Here is a 23,681-nt window from a genome sequence, read left to right on the forward strand (position 1 = left end):
TGCTTAAATACGTCTCAGTTACTGAATATCTTTATTATATGATGAATCCAAGCAACAATGTGGTACCTACCGATATACAACTACTATTACCACACAATGCCACGCTAAATTTGCCCATGCGGGCTGCATAATATGGCTGGAGAATAGAGACATTCACATGCGTACATTTAGTACTAAAACATTAAAAACAAAATAAACTTAACTCAGAACACAATAGAGCATAGATATGTAATTTTATCAGCAATAACTCAAGAAAAAATAAATTAAAATCAAACAAGTCAAGAAAGCACACATTACTAAAATTGACGATTGACCAGTGAAATTATAAATAGTAATATAGTATAGACTACCAATATCATCAAACATACTCCAGTTAAAACAAAGCTAAAAATCCTACTTTATTCACAGATAGGTATAATTGGTATATATAATAGTCATAGTGGTGGTTCAATCATGACCTGACATGGCTCACTAAACCACCATCAACGAAAAGAACAATCGTCATTAATCACGGTTGGGGGAACTACTGCAACGAACAGATTGCACAATACAGGAATATATACATACAGTTATACAGCACACATAAGTGGACTAAAATCTTTCGTTTAACATCTTGAGCGAAAGTGAAAGCAGTGAATAATTGCAATCAGTCTGCATTGTGATCAAAGCTGTTCTCGACAGCTCGGTAACGTTGATTGTCAGGCAACCTATAAGCGTGTGCAGCTGTGGCACAGTACCTAACACCACGCACAAATAAAATGTATTCTCCAAGTAGCCATAGAAGCATAAAAAAACACTATTTTCTAAAGAAAATCTGCCTTGCTGCCGACTTATTGAAATCTTAGCAACAATACACAGTCAGTATTTGCCGTTGTAAAACACAAGATAAAAAATTTGGCCAAAAACACCAATTTTAATAATATCGTTTTTGTATCATCTTTAACAGGTGACAAATTTACAAAATAGCACGCTAGCAGCGTATCAAAATATTATAATCAATACAGACGGACAATAGATATAGTATAGGAATATACAAATGAAGTTCTAGGAAAGCTTTTTAATTGATCACTTTTTCGCCACATTGCACCGAAGAAAGTATTTTCTAAGTAAATAGCGAACTTCTGGCTTCACTTCAAACATCAGAAGGTCACATAGAAAAGAATGGAGGTCGCAGGATACCTGGACAAACTAACAAACAAAAAATAATGTCATTACAAAATGCAGGAATATGAGTGATCAAACCTTACAACTACAAGCAAAGTTAAACAAAATGTGTAATAAATAATGGTTTATGCATGGCGTGTGAATCCCCACTTACATTTTCTTGATTTAAACGCAGAAGCCTAGTAAGGAGGACGAGTAGAATATTTGTCCATGATTCTCGGTGGGATTCCGTGGCAATTGAACAAAAATACTTCAAGGCAACTTGGCAAGTCCTAAGAATGAAATACTATTAGTAGTATGTTACCTGATGAGATGCACTCATTATTACAAACCGACTGACAGGAATCTTGCACTAAAACAAAACAGCACACTCAATTTGCTTGTACGCTAGACAGACGTTAGTACCGTAATAATATGGTTCTTATTTTTTCCGAGCAATCGTCTCGCTCGTTTACGCGGAAAAGTATTCGGAGTGCACAGGACAAACTTGTCGTTTCTTGTCTGATTAAGTTCGGCTTGGACTTGCCTTTAAAACCTGCAAGGAATTTATAATGCAGAAAAAACTTGATCGGCAATAAGAAAATCGTGGGATAAAATTTTCCAATGTAAGGAAATAATAGAAGGTAAATAAATAAATAAATAAATATACCTTGTAACAAATTCAATGAAAAATCAATATATGCAGTAAAAAAGCAATTGTACATGTGGTTACACACCAGCCTTCCACAGGATGGTTCGTTGCTCGTTATCACTGTTGAAACGTTTTGCCATATCATGAGACTCATGCAGACATTTGACCATAACAAGAAGCTGCTCATCGGATAGATGACCAAACATCTCCTCTGAATGTCGACATTCTGGAGGAATGTCAGGAGAGTGACTCTGCAATTTTGAAGCGTTTATTATTAGCACTGTACCAAGTGGTAGTATATTTTATGGGATTCTTGAAAACCCATCAAACCATCAACCGCAACGAAGTATGGGAAACTTTACTCTGAACTGAATACATACAATGTAAGGGTAAAAAGATAGAAAACAAAAGGAATTATAAATGGACAAAGTCGATTTTTTCGCTGCTGAATTTGTGTCCATAACTTTAGCGACTGCAATTTTGCACCAAAATTAACAAAGGGTATGTTCATAATGATTGCTAAATAAAATTATAATAACAAAAAATGATATTTCACCTTTGCAATTTCTAGATTGCGTTCATCATCTCCCCTGGATGTTGTTGGATAGAACAGGATCCGATCGACACACTCGATAAGTTCAGAAGTGAGTACACAATACAACTGCAGTCGCTGCAGGTCATCTCGATCTAAGGAAATAAAGACCTGAAGATCGTCTCGATCTACAAATAGTGAATCATGATGCAAAATCACTTGCAAATCAACGGAATGGTGGCAAGAAAAGCTCTGATCATTTTTAGCAATCTTGATTTTGATGTTATAAATGACAATTGCAATATGTAAATGTCTTTGAAATAATGCCAGCAAAATGAGATCAATATTTGTTAGCGTCATGCCGTCATCCATGCAACTGTTCAACTAATCATGTGTCTTTTTTTCTAGGCCACAATTTTCGGGGGATAGTTTTTTTATGTTAAACGTATTTGTACGCATTTGGTGTTATTCTGTTGCCGATAAGCTCTTTATGCTTAAATAAAATGATCAATAAAGCAAAACACATTGCACTGAAATGATAATGAAAATGCAAGAGATTTTTGAATGTAATGGAGTGATTCAATTTATAATTCAATGCGCAGCGATTCATTCAATTTTGCTGGCAAAAGTAGTTGCTAAAACAAAATTATTGACATATACAGAACACTGACACAAGCATGATTGTCCATATCGACTTCTCTTACCATTTGCTTGTGGTTTCCAGAGAAGCAGCTGGTGAGGAGAGACTTGCTTGAAGACATTCTGCATCGTTTCACAAGACAACTTCCAAGTTTCCAGCGTGAATTTACTCCCGTTAGAAAGGATGAGATTTTCCAGGCAGTTCACACCAGATCGAGCCAGTTGTTCGTTTTCTGCAAGTTAATCACTTTTAGATTGACAACACCAAAGTGGAAAAAACACAGATGAGAAACACAGAAAAATTGGACATGTTGATTTGTTATAAAATGACATACGTAAATAAAAAAATATGCAACATAAAACTGAAGTGTAGGAAAGTTCTTGATAATTACCTTTTTCCACACACCACAGGAGTTGGTTGTAAACATCAGGTAAGAGTGTGGGTGCAAGGGCCTCATAATATTGAGTGAAGACATCACATATCGCAAAGAGGGCATGGTTGCAAGTAGTTGCAAACCAATCAGATTTCTCCACTTGATGTTCTGGAATTTTCATCTGGTCAAATATTCTGTCATACAAACAACACAAAACAAAACAGTTAGTAATGTGCATAGTGATTTGTAGAAAAATTATAGACAGTACTCCTTGCATATAGGGTTAAGAGGTAAAGAAAGCCTAGATTAGGAGTCGATAAATGGGTCCGGCATTCTTTGTGTCACAGTGACAATGCTTAAAGCTGAAAATGGGAAAGATGAAAGCTTAGTTAGCAAGTAAAAGGCTTGAGGTATTATAGGGCATTTTTTCATACCTAAATATGATCTGAAAAAGTTCGTTCCACCAGTTTGTTTTAAACGAATGGCCGTGCGTCTTCATTATTTCAAACATTACAGTGAGCCCTCTGAATGAATAAAAAGTACGGATTACAACCGGTAAATCTATAGAATTGTATGTTGAATAAAATCCAGGTTTTTGTTATGTTATGAATCCCGTTTAAACAAAAAATACATATCCGTAAGTACGGCACAAAAGCATAGAAACTCATCACCTGGTCCTAACATCCAGTTTACATCTGCTGATAATACAAGATAATTCGAATAAAATCGGGAACCAACCACGAACCCAAACCCTCTCACCACTTCTCGATGGAGAGGCTTCGTCTCCGATAAGATCTTCGAATAGCTGAATAAGACATACAATGTCATACATATTACATACAAAATTATACATACACTAGTAAAAAGTCACATAAAAACAGTCTGCTTCTCATCCACTGATACAATATTACATTCAGTATCTTGTATTACAATGAAATCAACAATGCGACCACCTTTGGGACAAATAAAAAGTGCTCCAGTTACTGGAATAGGCAACTTGACTGGAAGTGTACTCGTCTACTATTAGAATAATCTGATTTTATGTTAGCAAACAATTTCCGGATTTAATATCACTACTTAAATTAGCAACAGATCTTTTATTTTCATCAACAAGCAACAATAAACAAATGATTGGTGGCATTAGCCATATGATTAATCACGACAATCCAACATTTGGGACTGAAAAGAAGTGGTTGCTTAATCCAGACTACAAGTAAAAAATGACAAAAAATTCAGAACTAATGATAATGGTGGCTTATTCAAGACAATCTCGCAATTAGGGAGTTTATAATACTAAAAAATTCCAGTGTATTTAACCCATTCAATTATTTAAAAAATGCTTCGTGTGAGAAAACTATAACTTGAGTTAATTATGCTTTTTACCTCTGGTTTTAGTGCAACATAGTCAGCACATTGCCTGATAAGTCTGATTGCTTCCATGCTTGTATCTGGAAATGCACAGCAGGAGAACTCCCGAAGAGCAGATATAGCATCTTGGAAACAGTGGATGATCGAGGCAAAGTAAAACTGAAACGTTTCAACTGAAAAATAAATGCATTAAAACATCAACATCAAACTTCAAAACAACCTTGAAAAAAGAAACATATTCACGCAGTCAGCGTGTATGTAACTTTTATGAATTATGAATACAACTTTATCAGATGTAATAGAGACTGCGTTGTTGATTGTTCTAAGAGTAAGCCATTTTACCGGTAATGTGACAAAGCACAAGCAGCAGGATGAAACCAATAACATAATGTCAAGGAAATTAATCTCACGTATACGTACTGATAATATTGCACGTTGTTTGAAATGCAAGCTCAACAATTGCTTCGTCATTATGTGATGCAGCAATAGTGAACACAGTGAAAATATTTTTCCATCCAGATTTGATATTTGGCGCCTGAGAACAGTTATAAATGTTGTTGACAAATAGTGTACAAAGAATGTAACACATACTGAATAGAAAGTAGGTCACAAAAATTTAATGTAACATCAAGAAAAGGTGCTATGACGAATAGCTTATAATTATACCTGTGATGTGACCATTTGCGTAATACATCTAACAACCATATCTTGTATCGTCAATGATGGATTGTGCTTCATGATATGCTCAAACGGACGCAAAAAATCTTTTTGAAAGCTAAAACCAGGTAGTTCCCCCTTCTCAAGAAACTTCATGGACAGTTGTCGTAAACTGTCAATGGCAAAGAATGCGACTCCCTCGTCATCGCTGCATCCAACAGCATTAAAATGTTCACCTGTACACAGAGTATGCTGATGGAGGTGAAGTTGTATTCACTGCCAGATAAAACTTTTCAAACAGTTGCTGTTAGGTCTGATTTTGTTGATTTAGTGTCGGTATTGAATATTTAATTCCTGTCCAAAAGTTCTTAATACTGGCGTTAAGTTCTTTGTAAAGTAATTAAACTCATTTAAAAACAGAGTATTCATTACACTTAGCCCTATCATTATTATAAAATTACCAAGAATGGCCCATATCCTAGACCATTGAATTCTTATTCTGCCCATGTTGTAATATGATATTTCAACAATCTTCTGCAAAGAAAACTTTCGAGGGTGGGAGGGATTGCATAGTTCACTCAATGACACTTTGCTCAGCCACTGGACAAAATCAACTAGAAATAAAAGTATATATCTGAGAGAGTGTATTTATATCTGAGATAAGAGTGAAAATTCATTTCTGAGGTTTTCGCTATTCACAGTTATGTCCCATGCAAAAAGAAACTACAATTTAAGTGAAGTTGAAAGACATTGAGAGTGCTTATTGTATTGTTTAGTCACTGAACTAGGTGAGCCACGACGCCCTACAACTGCAAAATTCAGTCAACAGCAGTGGAAGAAAATGCTGAATATACCAGTTACAGTATCAATTTTAATCAAATCAAATCAAAGTTAAATTTTATGCAAGATTTTAGACGTTGTTATTTATTAATGAAACCATATCTGGTCAGGTAACCAGTGTAATAAAGTTCACATGACAAACTACTGTGGGTGGTAAAACACTGACATATTTATTACTCTAAAGTTCACTTTGTACTAGAGAAGGTTAAAAACAGCAAAAAGGTAAAAAAAGTCAGAAAAGCAACAACGACAAATTCAATTTATCGACAACAGCTCTATATAGTCATTCAGCATTAGCGATATAATTTATATAACCTTAGCGTCGGTCTTTAGAAAGTTGAGGTTTCCTTACCAATTGCATCCCCATCCAGGCGTGTTGATCCCGTAAATATCCGATCAACTGCAACCACAATATTTTGCGAGCTCGTTTCACCCATTGATTCTTGAATGGTTGCCAATTTACGCTGCTCCATTCCAAAGGTTTTTGTTAAAACTGCAGAAAACATTGACCTTCATTAAAAGGGTTAATAGAAATGAAAGAAAAAGCAAGTTATGTAATCCGGAAACATTTACTATTAGACAAAAATTGATCATGCATAAAACATAAGCAAATGAACTGACTTGGGTTGTTGTCTAAAATGACAGCTTGCCGTTTCATAGCTGTTGTGGTTTGGTCTCGTACTCCAGAACCAATCAATTGCAGAAGTTCAAGATGTGATATACACTTTAGAATCTGCAAAAAACATCAATGAATAGTAAATAGAGTAATAATGTTTTACTGCACACAACTAAATACTAGACTAGGGTTGCCATACGTCCGGATTTCCCCGGACATGTCCGGAATTTTAGTGTTCAAACTGCGTCCGGGGGGGGAATGCTAAAATATGCTTAAATGTCCGGAATTTTTTAAAACTGTTTGTTGCGTTACGGGTAATAATTTCATTGTAATTTCATTGTAATCATTGTTTTCATTTCATTCATAATTTCACCTCATAAACGACAATACAGCGCTCTATTTTGGGATACAATGATACATGGATGAGTGGAGCTGGGCTAGTAGCTGAAGGCCTTATATCTTGGTCGATATTGCAAAATTTAGAACATGGCTGAAACGATAAGAGCGTATATTTGCTGAAGAAAATTATAAAGCAGTGAAAGCAGTAGAAAAATAGCGCAACAACAAGTCTGTTGCAGACCAAATGACAATACCAAGGAAATTGTCGTTTGTTTAATGCTTAATGATTTCGAAGTGGGGCGCGGGTTTTGTTCGCACCGTCAAGGTGGGGCGCCTCTCCATAAGTTTTAGAACCCCTGTTCTAGTTGAAGATGCGAGCCGAATATGTTAAGTGCTAAGATTTAATTTTGTTTTGTTTGTTTTGTAATTTAATTTGTAATTTTGAGATCACCAGAGGTCAAATCAGAGATAGCCCAATACCCTAGTGAATTAACGACACTATGTTCAAAAATCCACTCTGGTATACAATGGATAGGCAAAGCATTGCTAGTGTGACGTCATATTGACAGACAATGTGTTCATACCTCATTTTAAAAACCGCTAGTGGGCACTAAAGAGTGTCCGGATTTTAGGCCACGAAAATATGGTAACCCTATACTAGACGAGTTGTGAAATGACAGTTAAACTATTACAAAAAAAAGCCCAATCATAACAAAATAATCATTTTGCATTATTACTAATTACAGTAATTAGTAAATAGTAATGATCATAGTCAGCAAATAGATTAGTAATAAAAGTATCACATCCTATTAAGCGGTGACAGGCCGAACTATAGTGAGTCATCGATACTACTGTGTGAAGATAATGCATTGTTTTGTTTATCCCACGCTAATCAAGGTATTGTGAGGGTAACTGAGGAAAAAATCGTTGCTCATTAATGAAATGTTTAACACCATGGACTGTTGTTAACTGACAAATACAGAATCAACATTGTCAGAAGAATTTATTGTGCAAGACCACACAAAGGCCAACCCAGACGGTTCTGTATTGTAATATGAAGCAATACGGAAATACGTGGAAAAGGCAATACTGAATAAAATCTACGCTTTCATAAAACTGCAGACATATTGGTCGTTTCATAGCAGTAGCAGGCACTACAACCAAACAATGGTTGGGCAAAATCACAATTTTGAGCGTGACAGAGAGAGTGGGAAAAAGCACAACACGACTTGGCTTTTGCACAGCAAATCAATCAACAATAAGACTACAATGTATAAAAGCTTATTAAAAAGAGAGGCAGTGCAGGAAGTGTAAGCAATCATGACTTGTATACATCATGTGGCAGGCATTACGATACATTAGCAGTTACGCAACTTTGGCGTATCGTTGTTACTCAGCATTATGTCATACTAGCAGGATGTTCAGGAAAAAACATGCTGGACCGCGTTAATGCAATGTAGGCAAAAATGACAAAAAATTGTAACTGTGAGTCACTAACGGTGGTGTCTATCGACAAACTAAATTCAACAGGAATATTCACGAACAGGGTATTAAGGAACAAGAGATAGGTGAAAATATCTATTCTTACGTGTAAATGATTGTTGAATAGGCAGAAGCACATTGAATTAAGACCTATGAAATTTGCTGCTGCTATTAAGCTTAAATATGGATACAGAATTGACAGAAACACAGCATGGATTGAAAAGATTGACAGGCCCGATGCTATCTAACTTTGGAAAAGAAGTGGGAATAAGCTTAGATGGATTACAGAAAGAATTTGATGAGATGATAACAAATTTCGAAGCAGAGGTAAATTAACGTTGCCTTAAATCTTGAAGTCAAGTTTGTATTTATATAATATTATGTAAGACAGAGTATGAAATAGGGCTGGGAAGATTTGTTCAGCTAATAGCCACTTAGTGGCTACGAAATTAGTGAACAATATAAGCCGAAAATGTACTTGTACATTGTTATTGTATTATTATTATTTGGTATTATTTAAACTTAATACAATATTTAAACTTTGGTAATACAATAATTTTCATCTTAATTCTTAAGAATAGATAATATCTTTGCCTGTAATTGACAATTTACTTGGCTATAACATAGCAGCTAATGGCTAACAGAATTACCTAAATTTCCAGCCCTAGTATGTAATTGCGCAACACAGACATGTTAAACTCGCATAGTATAACTGTAAAGTACACTTCAGCGATCCTGCAAAATCAGTTATATGATCTTGCATTCTTGTCCAAACATTCAAATATATGTTCAGAGGAGTACACAGTTGCATAAATGAGACTGGAATTGATTGACACCAACCGTTTTGTCAACTAATTTACAACAATGAAGAAACTATTACAAAAAACTGTTTGCCTTTATTCTTGCAGAAAGAAAAACTGCACAATTTCAAACCATTACAAGGTACTATTGAGGAAGATAGCTCATCTTTACAAATCAACGCAAGTCCTCCGAGCCCAGCTTTAAGTGGAAGAAAAAGAGGAAACACGTTTTCAGCTGGAATACGAAGAGTGACAAGAAAATTATCGAAACGAGGAACATCACCGACTGTTACAGTGCAAGCTATATCACCACTGGTCAACCCTTCGAAGTTTGCTACCAGCACCTCAAGTTTGGACCAAGACGATGTCTTTTTATCGCAGAGTGACAGGACAAGCACATCACATTGAGTACATTAAAGTAAAACCTTTCTCTTTAATGAATGACGAAGAGACGCATTGAAAAAATATGTTCTAAAAATGGGCGAGTCACACTAGTTTATTTGATGACCCCTATGACATCACTCATCTACACTTTTAACAAAACCTTCCTAATTGAAAACGTTTTTCTAGTAGCTTGTCTGCTGACCAGGGAGGGGGACACAATCACATGAAAAGAATGCAGAAAAAATGCTTGTACTATTTCTTGCGCACTTAACACCACTGAAGATAATTCGATAAATGAAACACATATTTCTTGGTAATTTCTTTAACGGTACAGGGAAAGGAGCTGATTTAAACTATAACTAGTGGTTGCTTTTTATCCTGTAACTGTGTTTTTACTTTGTGTTTAATCCGCAACTTCGTTTGTATTAACTACCTATTCCTTTGTGGTGTTTTATTTTTGTTACAAATATAAGTTGATGCTGATTCATCAAACGGTGTTGTGAAGCATTGCAATGGAAATACAGTAGTATCCACACAGCTTAAATTATTTTTTGAAATCGACTTACTTCAATCATTGACGTTTGATTAACTGATAAAGCAAAAGCTGGAGCTGTTGAATAGGATATTGTTCAATATTTTACCTCATGCCACGACTCTTGAAGATAGTTGCCATCAGTGTTTGCAATCATTATCAAAGTCTTAATTGCTTCAATGTTCTTCCATTTCAATTCACGGATTCCGGCTGTTGCTTGAAGAAGGGAAAAACGAGAGAGAGCTTGTATGAAAGTGTCACGTTCAAGCTGCAAAATTTTGAAATTAATTCTCAAACAATTGTATCATGATAATGTCTAAATACCACGATCAATGGTACCATTCATTTTCCATCAATGTTTCTACATATGCAACTGTTTCATTTCGTTTATGTATTAACAATTTCCTATGAATTACAAGAGTGCTACCAATCCCCAAGTTACTTTGTTTAAGCTGGTGCTGGGTGCAATTTTAATAGGTTGGTAATTTTATGACTGCAAATTATATATATACTTTAAAAGTATTTTTTAAACATATTTTTGTTAAAGAAGAGTTAACAACTATGACTGGTTTGGATACGAAGAATAGCAATAGCATGTGTGACCCATACTCAAAATATAAAATAGAAACTATTAATAAAATATGCATGGACAGCATTTTCTGTGGAAAAAGTCATACTTTGAAAATTAACACACCTGCAACTAGCCATTTGAAATTAAAACTTTAAATGTCAGATAAAGCGTATTTGCACAGCTATTGCAACAACACCCGATATGGCTAGTATGCATATGAGCATGATACAAAATTCGCACAAATCATGAATTATATATATGCAGTTTTGCTTAAGTTATTATTTTTCAAAGGCTTCTTGCTCAAAGTAACTTGTGGAGTTACATTAACAATGTTTCTTAGTCCAAGCAACTCACAGCAATAAGCATTTTACATTTCGATAACCACTGGCTGGTTTTGACGAGAAAAACAAAAGTACAGGGTCTAACACTTACAGAGAGACCAAAGACACAAGCAACTCTGACACCATGCTTCATTCCATTTAAACAGAGTGTAGTAACTGCTTGGTCTTCAAAATCTTGTAATCCCATTGAAAAAGCAACCATGACAGACCTCCAACACATCTAAAAATTTCATGCATTTTATTACGAGAAAAACGTTATTTGGTAGCAATTGTTATGCGTTTTAGTCTATAGTGCAAACGTGTCAACAATAGATAGACCTAAAACATAATGCAATGTAAGAATAAAAGAATATTCTGGGAGCATAATTGCTGTTACGTAGCACAGGAGCAATGCCTACCGTACTTAAATCACTAAACAACTAAACTGAGCCCTCCAAACAAGTTGTATAAGTTGTGGATTTTGCATGTAAATTGGAACAAATTAAATCGTGCATTGCTGATCATAAGTTATTCACCACACAAGCATTACCTTAAACATAGGTCTAACATGTTCATAGTGAGTTGTGCTGATGAATTCTGCCTGTACATGGCTCGCTGCTTCCATTAATGCTTTTGCTGTGTTTGCCATGTCCTGCATTTCCCGCATCATCTGTGCACCAGAGGCCACACCTGGACACAAAAAGTACAGACTGGAGAATATTGATGTGATTTGTACAACATTGGATTGGTTACAAAGCGTAATTAGAACACTACTGATTCCTTTTTATTCAGTTGAGCTCTTAATAATCTTGTTTCGTTACCATGGTATTTTGTATCTTTGTGAAACTGCCTGAAAAATTTTTTCATATCACCTTTGAAGTTTGACGACTTTGTTCCACCTCTCGTGGGCTTCAACGAAATTTCTTTCTTCTTTATTTGCTTGTAAATGTCTTCCAGATATTCACTCGGAAGATCTTTGCTGTCATTAATGCCTCTATTCATCTTGATATAATCTTCTTTTGACATTTTTCTCTTTACCTGTTGATAGGTGTTAAGAATAGTAAACGATTGTTACGATGGACAGCCAGTGTTTATACATGACAAGAATTAACAGACAGCCTAAATACAACAGAGCAACTTTTTACAGTATATATCAGCTATAATGTGCACTGGAGCAGAATGAAGTGGTGATGTGCTTGAACGCGAGCTTCACAAATTTTACATGTTCTCACAATCCTAACTATGGAATTTTTTATGTAGTACGAGGAGTGTGACATATCCAATTCACTTTTTCGGTTCTCTTATTTTTCAAAACTACAGCTTACACGCAACTACAGTACATACAATATGTTAGTTTATGTTTCTGAAAGATCATCTCACACATTATGTCAGTCAAAGTCTTTCATGTAAAGGTACATATAATCTCTTGGGATGTACCTTACAGTATAAAAACAGAGGCATTTGCTCAGATGTAATGCTCAAAATCTCACAAGCCTGTTTTTCATATTTCCACATCTCTAGTATGAGACAACCACACATACCTGAGTGCTATGCAAGTCAGTTGTTAACATGATGATACTGTATGCTAAGACATAGGCGGCATCGGCAGACGCAAAAATAGTTCCGCTGTAAGAAAATGGAAGTTTGGTTATTTTCAATCCATTATAATCTGATAGGGTTAAGACGTTAGCATTGAAGTAAGAACCAAAACTTTTACAGTATTAATAATATTTAGTTTAGTTTTAATTCATTTTTATTCACTTGCATTAAATAAGCAAAACAATTTTACTGAACAAACATAAAAACTTACTGTGGGTTACAGTCACAGTATCGGCTAGCAAATTTTTCCATCAAACGATCAATTTTCTGGGCTTCCCCTGGCAGTCGGAAGCCTTCGAGGAAGAGTCTCAAAGCGGACACAAAATCGATTCCAGTGAAGTCCAGTAAGTCAACGTAAGCATACATCACTTCCTTATTGATTCTGTGAGAAAAGACACGCATTATATAAAATTTTTCAACATGAAATATTTCCATTCCAAAATACTTCTTCAATGGTTTGATGGACGCATTGAACTTACTTTTCATTTTCGCCCATGTAGTCTCCAACTTCTGCAGGATTCAGTCTGGCCTCTGACATAAGAAACTCAGCAATTTCACTCGCAGAATTTCCAATCATGCCTTGAGTTTGCAAGAATGTTACTCCTTTGATTGGCTTGCGATTGAACCTGTAAAACAGAAAGTATGTAAGTGTGCAATTAAGATTAGCACCAAGTCAAGCAATTGAAATTTGCATTAAAGCACGAAGTGTGTGTAAAAGACATGATGGAGAATATGGGCTAGATTTGTCAAAAATCCTGATGTCAAAAATGAAATATGTTTTTTTAATGCTAGAAAATACATTACATTTCAATTCCTTGTTCTAATATGTCCTTTTGTTGTTTTACAACTTCAAGCGCTTCAGGATTGTCAGCTGCAGTACTGTTTAACGTATGCTCTGAAGAATCAGAATGTATTGACAGATGACTACCCATGTTCGAATTAGAAGACGCCATTGACAAATTCCCAGGATTCAGTGGTTCGAGTAAATGTTCTTTGCCTAAAATAATTATGAAAACCAGTTACAGTCAATTCCACCAAGTATGGTAAAAATCATAACAACAGTAAAGGATGAAGCAAGAAATAGAAGTTTAATGAATCTTAACTAGCAAAATCTCAAAGTATGTAAGCTGTAGCATGTGCAATGAAGAGTTTGATAACATCAATATTTTAACATTAACTTTAAAAGCAAGTACAAAATTTTTTTTACCCAGGTTGGACATAGAATGCGGATTGATGTAAAGCTCTTGTGTCCATTCCTGCATGCACTGCACGATCATAACAAGACATTGTAAGCTCTTCTTCCTCATCATCAGCTCCTGTAAAAATAGTCAAGAGGAAATTGACAAAAGATTGAAACAAAAAAATTAATTTGGATCGATCAAATAAATCATATTTATTTTATTGTCCTAAAAGTCATAGTCCTCATAGTCCTATGTATATTTAAAACTAAAATAGTGACCAAGGTCTTATTTTTAATATATGTTCTTCATTTTTATTCAGTCATATCATATCCTTTGGTCAGCTAAATAGCATTGTTCAAAAATAAGACAAATGAAATAATTGAGCTGAAAATTTTGTAAGGTTTTTTATTACTGAAGGCCACAAATAATCAGGCCAGAGCTTTTAGGGCTAGATCATGTTTTTAACAATTAAACAAAACAACGAATGTAAATTTCACACAAACTGATTGTTATTTTACCTGCGTAGGAGTGAGCCCAGCATGACTGTTTGATATTTGGGCTATTCTGGAGAGCAGAGTCACTAACTGGTGGAATATATTAAAAGCGTTTATGTCACAGTCGTAGTTGACGTAGATATCCACGACAAGTTGGGCGTCAGAACAAATTTTCAGCGTCGTTTCAAGAACCATCCATTTGTGCTGGAAGGATGAAGATGAAGATTCGAGAATATTCAGAAAAATCTCCTTAAAAAATACCTGTAAAAACAGTACGAAACTATTAATAAATAAATAAACAGTAAAAAATTCATCAAAATGCTATTAACTGGCCAACCCTACGAAATCATGTTCACAAATTATTAATGTATAAAATAACTGTTAGCTTGAAAAATCGTAACGACAAACTTGAATTTGCATTTTCAGGTGCGTCTTGAAGTTCTCAAGTAATTTAACAAAAATTTCAAGTGAAAGATGAAATACTTCAGAAATGGATGAAACCCCATTCTTGCTTAATGCAACGCATAAATACTGAAAAGTAAATGTTGCATTGAAAAGATCATGGAAAAATAATTGTATATTAATATATTACATAAGAAAAAGGCAAAGGCTGAGACAAATGTGTAATAATACAAAATATACATATATCCGTAAAATGAGTACTTAAATTAATGCTTTTTAATTTTACTTGCTATTTCACTATAATAGTCTAACTGCAATCTCAATATTTAAATTACAAAATAGTTACTGACAATTTGCCAGGAGCTAGAAATACCTGCTTAATTGCATTTATAAACATGTCGTTGTTCTTAAAAACTGGTCCAGCAGTTTGCAGGATGGACAGAAGAAGGTGAAGGGAGAGGACTTTTGACCGAAGTTCATGTGACCTAGTGAAGTAACAAACATGTAGTTAATATAAGGTACGCAATATAAAATTTATTTGGGAAAGCTTCAACTAACAGATTTCGGTCTTAGCCATAACCAAATTATTCAAAAGACATATTGTTTTATTGAAAATTAAAAGTTTACTGGACATACTTTGGATCTGGAGGACCATCTGAAAGCAGTTTCATGCTCAGCTTGCAGAAGCTCCTGAAAGGATGATTATTTGATTTAAGTTAGATTTGTTGACGACAAAATGGGCACACAAGTGAACAATAGCTTCATTCGTTTTCTGTAAAGACAATGACAGTAACAAAAGTTTCTACCTGAACACCAAAAAAGCGTCTTTTTGCAAAATATGGGAAAAATTTATATTCCGTCGCAGAAGGTCATCGTTAGGGGTTTTTAGTGCATCAGAAATTGAGCTCACGGAGGTATTGTGTGAATCTACACACAAAAGTTTCCCATGTTTAATTAAAACATCTTTCACAACAAACAACCGACTAATAAATATAACATAAAACCATAATGATTGCATTTATAGTGAATAATATCATAAACCTATCAAATAAAGAATAACTGCTATTGATAAATGGAAAATACCAAGTCTTTCAAGCGAAACGCCTTCCCCTTGAGAGACAACAAAGTCAACAATATCAGAGAGAACTTCTTCTACGATGGCCTCAGCATTATCGGGGGTCACCATCCCATTCATAACTAAACAAAAACAATCACATGCTTATCCAACAAATTCATTAATAAGACACAAGGTTGAACAAGGAACACTAGATCTGGGAAACTAAAATGTTTAGAGTGTTAGAAATGGCGATAACATTCCTGCTGATGAGGTGAGATTATATTGAAAATGTCTGCAACGATTGCTATTGCTAAGTTCCTGGTTCTTGTGCCTATTTTTTAAGTGTCCCTCTGTTATGTTCTCAAATAAAACAGCACTGAGTTCAAGCATGCCATTTCATTCATCTAAAAATAACCAACGCCCAAAGTATAAACATTTTTCAAAAAAACTTATTACCTATATGACCATTTGCCAAGTCTATGGAGCTGCTTTCATCTGAAAAACAAAGCCAAAGATTGGAAATTTCTTCAACAGCAAAAATGTTATTGTCACAAATATCAATTCCTGGATCAGCATATACCGTTTGACCAGACTGAACAAAACAGCACAGTATTCAGCAAACACAATGCGGTGTATATATTGCTTCCAAAGCTGACTGCAGTCAGACCTCGTTTATCCAAATCCTGAGACAACATCACAGCTACCCGACATGAAACTGTCAGGTATGGATTTCTTTCCATGCATTTTCCCCGTTTAATATGGAAACTTCATAGTCCGAGTTCAACAATTTACAAACATATATGCCAAATCAATGCAAAAAACACCCACTTATCTGGTTTATGACAAATTTTACATATTTATATATCCCTTTTTAATACTTGTCGCTTGTCACACATCAATGTTTGTCTTAGGCGCGGGGGCGGTCACTGACCAATTTACTTTTGCTTGAATTAACCATTTTGTAAGAAGTTGGTTCTTTAATACAATTCTTTTTTCACATCTTAATCTATTGTATTCCAAAAGGCATGCTGGCTTTTGTAACTTGATTTACTGCATGATATTCTTTTGATTTCGGTTGTTCAGATACCTCGCTATAAACCAACATTTTTCACAAAGAAAAAAAGTGTTTGAACTGATGAGGCCTGACGGTATATAAATCACAGTTTGTCACGCGTGACACGTAATGTTGGAATAGAAATTAAAATTTGAAGAAATTTACACAAACCAAAGAATGTGCCATCTTCTGATTCTGTTGCTGTATTTTCAACTGATGTAAGTGATGATGCATTCTGGTTGATATTGCTCTCAGCGATCAGCTTTGTGTGGTGCTGGTCACTCTCAGGGGCTTCATCTAAATAATAAAATAAGGTAAAATTTCTCAACGTTTTGGCACCTGTAACTAAAACGGAAGCTAAAATTTTTGTTCAAACAAAATATGAACTTTGTGTGAACAAAATATGTTGCCTTTGTTTGTAAGCAATCCAAACAAAATTATCACAACATAAAAGTAAAATAGTGTCATTGTAATTTGTTTTAAAACTCTGTTACAAGTTACATATCACCTTGTTCTAGTTCTCCATTTTGTTCAGATAATTTTTCTTCTGTGTCCTGCAAAGTAATGCACCAATTTTAGCTACTGTACAACAATTGGAGGAAAATTAAACGCATACATAGTTGAACAGAAAAGACAACTTCTGTATGCAGCGTTAAAACTTACTTTTAAATGTTCATTTTGTTCCTCAAATTTCTTTGCTAAACATTGATCATATTCCTGACAGAGAAAATCGGAATTAGAACGCAACAATTCCAAATGAAAAAACAACAAATAATTTTAAATGAAGATTGAAGCATAATTTCTAAAATAAGGAAGCATGTTAAAATGTTGAAGTCAAGCAAACGCGTTGCAAAACCGATACTGTAGATGTCAGTAGTAGGGCAAGCATACATATTGTTGACATAATTTCGATTATAGTGATCAAGAGATAAACTTGCCCAAAGGCATGTGATGAATGTATGAAATAAAATGCACGTGGCAAGCTCAAACTGGTTGTGCAACTGTGCTTCACTACATTAACTATTATTAAACTATATATAAAAACTCGTAATTTTTTTTTAGATATTTCCATAATAGCAAACATCTCTCTGTTCAAAAGTGACTGAGCATACAAGCATAGTACAGTATAATCGTTTCATCGCTAGTATTGTTGCAGATATATTATACTATACACATAATGTAAACCAAATTTTACTTACTGCCTGGGCTTCCATTCTTGAAAAGATAACGTTGAGCATTTGTGTCAAAGTTGCCCTAGCCGTGGTCTGGAAAAGTACATTGATTTTTTTTTTAAATAAAGCAAAGCAATAAACATATTCTACTACAGTATCGGTAATATTTAAGCAGTGATTTCTACAGAAGGCATGTATAATTTGTCATATAAAGGCTGTCTAAATATGATTTACTAGTACTTGCTCCGAAAGTATTAATTAATCATATTATCATACGGTTCATAACTATATACTTAAAATATCATTACAAAACTAATTATCTATATATATATATACAGTAAAACTTGACTAATTTGACACCTCTAGGACATTACAAACAAATGACAAAATCGGCGAACTTCCGAGTTGTGCTAACAGGTGAAAACAAACTAATAGGGGCCTAGCTAAGTACAAAATCATATAACGCTCTCTTTCACACAATAAAAATGCATTCACTATAAAGATGCACATTCATGCAATTACAGCAAAATGTGTTCATCAATATGTTCTCTTACATAAGCATCATAGCAGTAATTGTCCTAACATTTACACTTATAGTCCATGACAAAATGCCTAAATAGACGTACAAAAATGCTCCCCGAGAATGAATGAAATGCGCTTAAGTAATGGAACTGCCAAATTCCACAAATAAAAAATTAAACAAAAATTCTGCTTGAAAAAAAAATGTGACAAACCATGCAAACTACTGAATCGAAAGGAGCTGAAATAGACAAGTTTTACTGCATTAAACACTGCACAAATTAATTTATATTATGATGATTGTGACCCGTAAGAAAAAATTACAAAAATGGTTATAAGTATGAATATATTAAAATGATGTTTTTTGGTTTGGACACAAAATATCTGCTTTTACCAGTATCATGGACATGTTATAGAACTAATATGGATTACATACTGACACAGTTTAGTGTATATGATATATTATCGTGTAAGAAAACTGCCCAAGGCAAATAACGTAGTTCACCGGTACCATATTTAGCACTTCGTATTAAAAAAAATCTTACAACTTAAGGCCTATGATACAATGTATATTCAAAAATACATGTATATAATTAGCATTTTAACATGTGATCTATCACTGTCAGTGTGTGTCATCTTTTCAAGTAAACAAGAATTAAAAAAAAACTACATCTGCTAGCACAGTTTTGTGCATTATCAAGAAAAGATATTGACTTCTCATTTAATGTGGCCCTTAATTAGATAGAATAAAAACAAAACACAATTAGGGTCCACCAAATCAACATATATGATAGGATTAATATGTATGTACAAAAATATATACACTAAATGCAAGTTATTTTGTAGGTTTAATTGGAACATTGTTTCAACACCATAATATCATGAACCAGTTTTAAAATATTTTAAACAATGCAGCACACATAAACCATATACATATGTACTTTCTAATGAAGGTTTTAATAAAATTTATACCACACATTTTTATTTTATATCACCTGGTTAACTGTATTTCTTGAAGCAAGGTAAATATTATAGCAAGTGCGAACAGCTTGAAGCAACGTGCCTTCGTGTATCTCACAATTATTGCTTGTAACTGCAGTCAAAAGAACCTACAAAACACCAAAAGTTATAGTGAAAAATCGACAACAAATATTAAGTCCTCAAGCCGCAAACTAAAAGTAGCAAACCAAAATTTTCATAGATTAAATTGGTTTACCAATTTATCAAAAATCACATGAAAAATAAAGCGCCTTAACATAAAAATGTGACAATTCTGCGCTCGAACATGGTCGCTGTGGACAACAGGCAAATACCGAAAACAGTATAACTTAGTAGCACTAGAAAAAGCATCAAAGTGAAAACCTTAATAATTTGTAGCTGCACATGTTCGTCGGTTTGTATTCCTGTAAAGCACTGGCATATTGCGTCGATTACTCGGTCAATTAAATGTTTGCCAGGAGCTGAAGAATCTGGTGCATTTCCAACCAGTATTCCATAGACAATCATTTTCTGTGATAAAATATGTATCATATAAAGTAAAGAAGAAAATATGCATTTGCATTTGTGGTGATTTTCAGATCAAGGTTCACATTCAAAATAAAATAAGGAAGTTACTAAGAATCTAATAATAAAATTTCATAATCCATTACAAGTGTTATGTGCATTAGGCACTGTGTATAAGCTTAGACAGAAATAAGCGGAACATGAAACATTGAAGTCACAGTCCAATTCCAACCATAATTTGTAACAATATTGCAAAAACCACAGTCAAAATAACCACATAAAATTAATCATACTGTTACTGCAATACCTGCAAGCAATCAAGAGCTGTGCTGACTATGCTTGGAGACTTTGACTTGCAGGCCATTTCGAAGACAAGAAAATATCTATCGGCTTCTATTATGGTGAAGGGAGATTTTGGAGGGCCGTCTCCAGGGCTATTAATTAGAAAAGCTAAGCTAGAATCAAACTGCTTATACAGTGCTACATATATCTTGGTAAAAACTATGCTAATCAACAAAGGAACATAGTAAAGTTTAAAGAATATACTACAAATAAACATTTAAAAACATTGAACACTTACAAATACAGTAAATTACATCCCAGAAATCAAAGGCGCCTGAACTCAAAAACCCTCTTTTTCCACAAAATTGAATTTTCTATCGTAGCATTTCTAACAACGTGTGTTCTGATTTATGACTATACTATACAAATGGGTGAGATCATTCTCATCTAAATCGTGTATTAGAACTCAAACAACCTCGGAGAACGAGTTAAGCTCGATTTCTGAGATATATAAATTATAGAATTATAGAATTCTGAGATATAGAAGATATATATATGATTCAAAAAAACTGGAAGAAAGTGTTATAACATGAAAATGGAAGTAGCTCTGTGACTGTTTAGTTGATATTTAACTTCTGGCCAACAAATGTCAATGGTTTATATAAAAGCATATTAAACACATTAAGAAGTAATATACCATAACAACTAATTAAATCTGCTGTTAGTTTCAGTCCATATACTAATATGGCAACATCAACCATTTACAATAAAATATCATAAAGAAGTACAAGAATATAACTTTTTATACCTGTCATGCTCCAAATCCTTTTTGATGTCATCTGCAAACATGATTTAACATCATATATACATACTCATAAGTCAAAGAATGTTTTACTTGCTTAATAAGGCATTTTAATATACACATAGATACTCATCATGCAAACAACACTAATTGTATTAAATACTATTATCGAATGCATAACATCTGATTTTATTTGATTTGCATGGGCAAAGAACCTGAACAGTCGGTAGGACACAAATTTTTTTTAAAATATTATATATACTGTACTCTATAATACACACATAGCTGCAGTAACAACATGAGATATACTGTACATAATATTGATATTCATAAAAAACCATACCAATAGCTGATTGACATGCTTTCTTTAATTGAGAGTTTTGGGACTTTCTCAAGTCTTTGTCAGCGAGAATGCGTTCCAATGCACGAGTAAGAAACATGCTTCGAGTCTGTTTCGTTTCCTGCATACTGCATAAAAAACATGTCTACCTATTAACCATTTTAAGATTTTTGCAAATATTTACATTCAATATATAAATGGTAGCCAACTAAAATATAATTTTATGGATGGAAGAACTCACCCTTACTGCTGTACAGGAGGCAGCAATTTCCCGGTGGCTTGTAAACGCTTTTGTAAAGAGTTATAATGGCAATGCAGTAGCTTTCAATTTTCCATACAATGTTTGCAGATTACAGGCTTACGCAAAGTCACAGACCTTTGTTGTTTGTTACATCCAACAAGCTATATATATATAATTAAATATACATCATCACCAGCTAATTCTTAAAAAGAACAACATCTCTAATACTGTAATCACATTCCGAACAAAAAGGCAGATACACATACACTGCATAGTTAGTCGCACTACAGAGCACTGTATTTGTACAGTACTTGAAAGAACATCATATTATACAACTATTGTTATCAATGTTCCCTGTAATTTTTCACAAGTCTGAGCAAACACATTAACTCCTTGAGCGGTCCCTTGGACCACTGTGAGCAACATCAGACGTGCGCACTGTGGCCATTATTATGCGTTTATTTTCAATTCTGGTTGGATTTTTTTCTTGTGCGCGGAGACCGTGTCAGCAGTGCGCATTTGCGCACGCGCGCAGCTTAGAGGGAACATTGATTGTTATGCCATGTAAATATATACAAACTGAAAGCAACATACCAAGTTTTTTCTAAAATAACGCTGGGTATCAAGATCTAAATATTATTTATTTTTAAACAATCTATTTTTAAAATGCTTCAGCCAAAATCATTTATACAATATCCACTTTGGTTGACTTTCTTCAAAACAGTTAGGTCAAATAGGTATTTTAATGGGTTGTGGTAGAGAGTATGATATATCATGCCAGTAGTTTGCCTGACTCGTAAACATGGCACTTTTGGATATGAATGCAAAAGCGAAGAATCCAATGTGACGATCTGCAATATCAATCAAATTCTTCATTGTTAGCTTATACTAAATTGGTGCTTGCATGGCCATGCCCATTGACTCTTGTCTAGTTCCCTTATTAAAACTTCTTTCGTTATTAACTGACTGGTTTCAAAAATGTGTGTGTGCCATACTTTTTACTATGGCTTGCTTGTTTACAATAAGCCGACGTGTATGATACAAGAAAAACTTAGCATGCATGTTAATGAGTCGTCTGCATGTATGTGTCACACTGTACTACGGTGGTGGTCAGAACAGGAAAGTTAAGCAATTTCATACAAAGAGTTTCTTTAATCTCTATCTCTTTTTTATATAAATCTATCTATATATACATACACTGTATGTACTACAGTATAAAATATATATAGCCTAGGCTTACTCACATACTGATATTATTAAATTAATAGGATCTGATTCACTGCGTTGTCTACTATATAACCCTGGTGAAACTCAAAAAGTTTTCAATAAGTGTTTGACAGCTTCATTATACTTGTTTTCTTTTTTAACTTATAAAACCTTTTACTACTTTTTGAAATTTTCTCTCATTATTTTAATCTTTCCTGGGTCCAACTACAAAGTAGGTCAGTTTTTCACAAGAAATCATGTGTGCAAAAATGAAAATTTTAGAATAATGGTGTACACAGGAGCCGCAATGAAGATAACTTGGCATTGAAGCAACCAGTTATTCTTTGGTTATTTATTATAAATGGGCATGATGATAAAAAATTTGGCGTGCAGGTTCCACACTTTCCAACCTTCCATACACTGCAGATGATATGGACCCTGGGCCCTACTGAAACTATTTGTCTGATGGGTTGGATAATTGGGTCTAGTATACAAGTACACAACCACAGGATGCCTTTGCATATAGGGCTACTAGACCCCAGCTACACAAATAGACCCGGATATTTGGTCAACCTTGTGC

The 23,681-nt window shown here is 34.3% G+C and overlaps 2 protein-coding genes across 3 annotated transcripts; one reads left to right on the forward strand and one right to left on the reverse strand.

The window, feature by feature from the left end:
• Positions 1 to 14: 14 nt before the first annotated feature.
• LOC143448284 (brefeldin A-inhibited guanine nucleotide-exchange protein 1-like) lies at positions 15 to 22,095 on the reverse strand. Of its 2 annotated transcripts, none has more exons than XM_076947947.1 (41): positions 21,896 to 22,095; positions 21,658 to 21,782; positions 21,321 to 21,351; positions 20,538 to 20,664; positions 20,090 to 20,236; positions 19,723 to 19,836; positions 18,236 to 18,301; positions 17,700 to 17,753; positions 17,545 to 17,590; positions 17,208 to 17,333; positions 16,439 to 16,477; positions 16,009 to 16,122; positions 15,732 to 15,852; positions 15,562 to 15,615; positions 15,299 to 15,410; positions 14,932 to 15,054; positions 14,548 to 14,784; positions 14,056 to 14,164; positions 13,653 to 13,845; positions 13,328 to 13,474; positions 13,060 to 13,230; positions 12,791 to 12,875; positions 12,122 to 12,287; positions 11,800 to 11,939; positions 11,362 to 11,490; positions 10,468 to 10,626; positions 6,827 to 6,938; positions 6,558 to 6,698; positions 5,827 to 5,979; positions 5,375 to 5,601; positions 5,129 to 5,243; positions 4,724 to 4,881; positions 4,012 to 4,145; positions 3,775 to 3,864; positions 3,359 to 3,534; positions 3,032 to 3,199; positions 2,352 to 2,482; positions 1,881 to 2,046; positions 1,570 to 1,699; positions 1,319 to 1,436; positions 15 to 1,188 (listed from the first exon to the last, which is right to left on the reverse strand). In XM_076947947.1, exons 2-41 carry the CDS (start codon positions 21,779 to 21,781, stop codon positions 1,066 to 1,068), a joined length of 5,076 nt encoding a protein of 1,691 aa, XP_076804062.1. In that variant the 5' UTR covers position 21,782; positions 21,896 to 22,095; the 3' UTR covers positions 15 to 1,065. The 2 variants fall into 2 exon arrangements, with proteins under 2 accessions (XP_076804062.1, XP_076804061.1); XM_076947946.1 differs by having other exon boundaries at positions 2,352 to 2,515.
• LOC143448286 (uncharacterized) lies at positions 8,532 to 10,269 on the forward strand. The gene is made up of 2 exons (XM_076947949.1): positions 8,532 to 8,969; positions 9,551 to 10,269. The coding sequence occupies exons 1-2, from the start codon at positions 8,826 to 8,828 to the stop codon at positions 9,848 to 9,850; spliced, it is 444 nt and encodes a 147-aa protein (XP_076804064.1). The 5' UTR covers positions 8,532 to 8,825; the 3' UTR covers positions 9,851 to 10,269.
• Positions 22,096 to 23,681: the final 1,586 nt, after the last annotated feature.

Source organism: Clavelina lepadiformis, chromosome 3 (genome assembly GCF_947623445.1).
Source record: "Clavelina lepadiformis chromosome 3, kaClaLepa1.1, whole genome shotgun sequence".
Lineage (NCBI taxonomy): Eukaryota > Metazoa > Chordata > Ascidiacea > Aplousobranchia > Clavelinidae > Clavelina > Clavelina lepadiformis.

Bases quoted from the DNA above. Each gene is read 5' to 3' on its own strand.
- LOC143448286 (XM_076947949.1), top strand. From the start codon at position 8,826: ATGGATACAGAATTGACAGAAACACAGCATGGATTGAAAAGATTGACA. The intron at 8,970-9,550 runs GTAAATTAACGT...TTATTCTTGCAG, and splicing joins TAACAAATTTCGAAGCAGAG to AAAGAAAAACTGCACAATTT.
- LOC143448284 (XM_076947946.1), bottom strand. From the start codon at position 21,781: ATGCAGGAAACGAAACAGACTCGAAGCATGTTTCTTACTCGTGCATTG. The intron at 17,591-17,699 runs GTAAGTTTTAAC...ATTACTTTGCAG, and splicing joins AACAAAATGAACATTTAAAA to GACACAGAAGAAAAATTATC. The intron at 13,475-13,652 runs GTAATGTATTTT...TCTGTTTTACAG, and splicing joins TTAGAACAAGGAATTGAAAT to GTTCAATCGCAAGCCAATCA.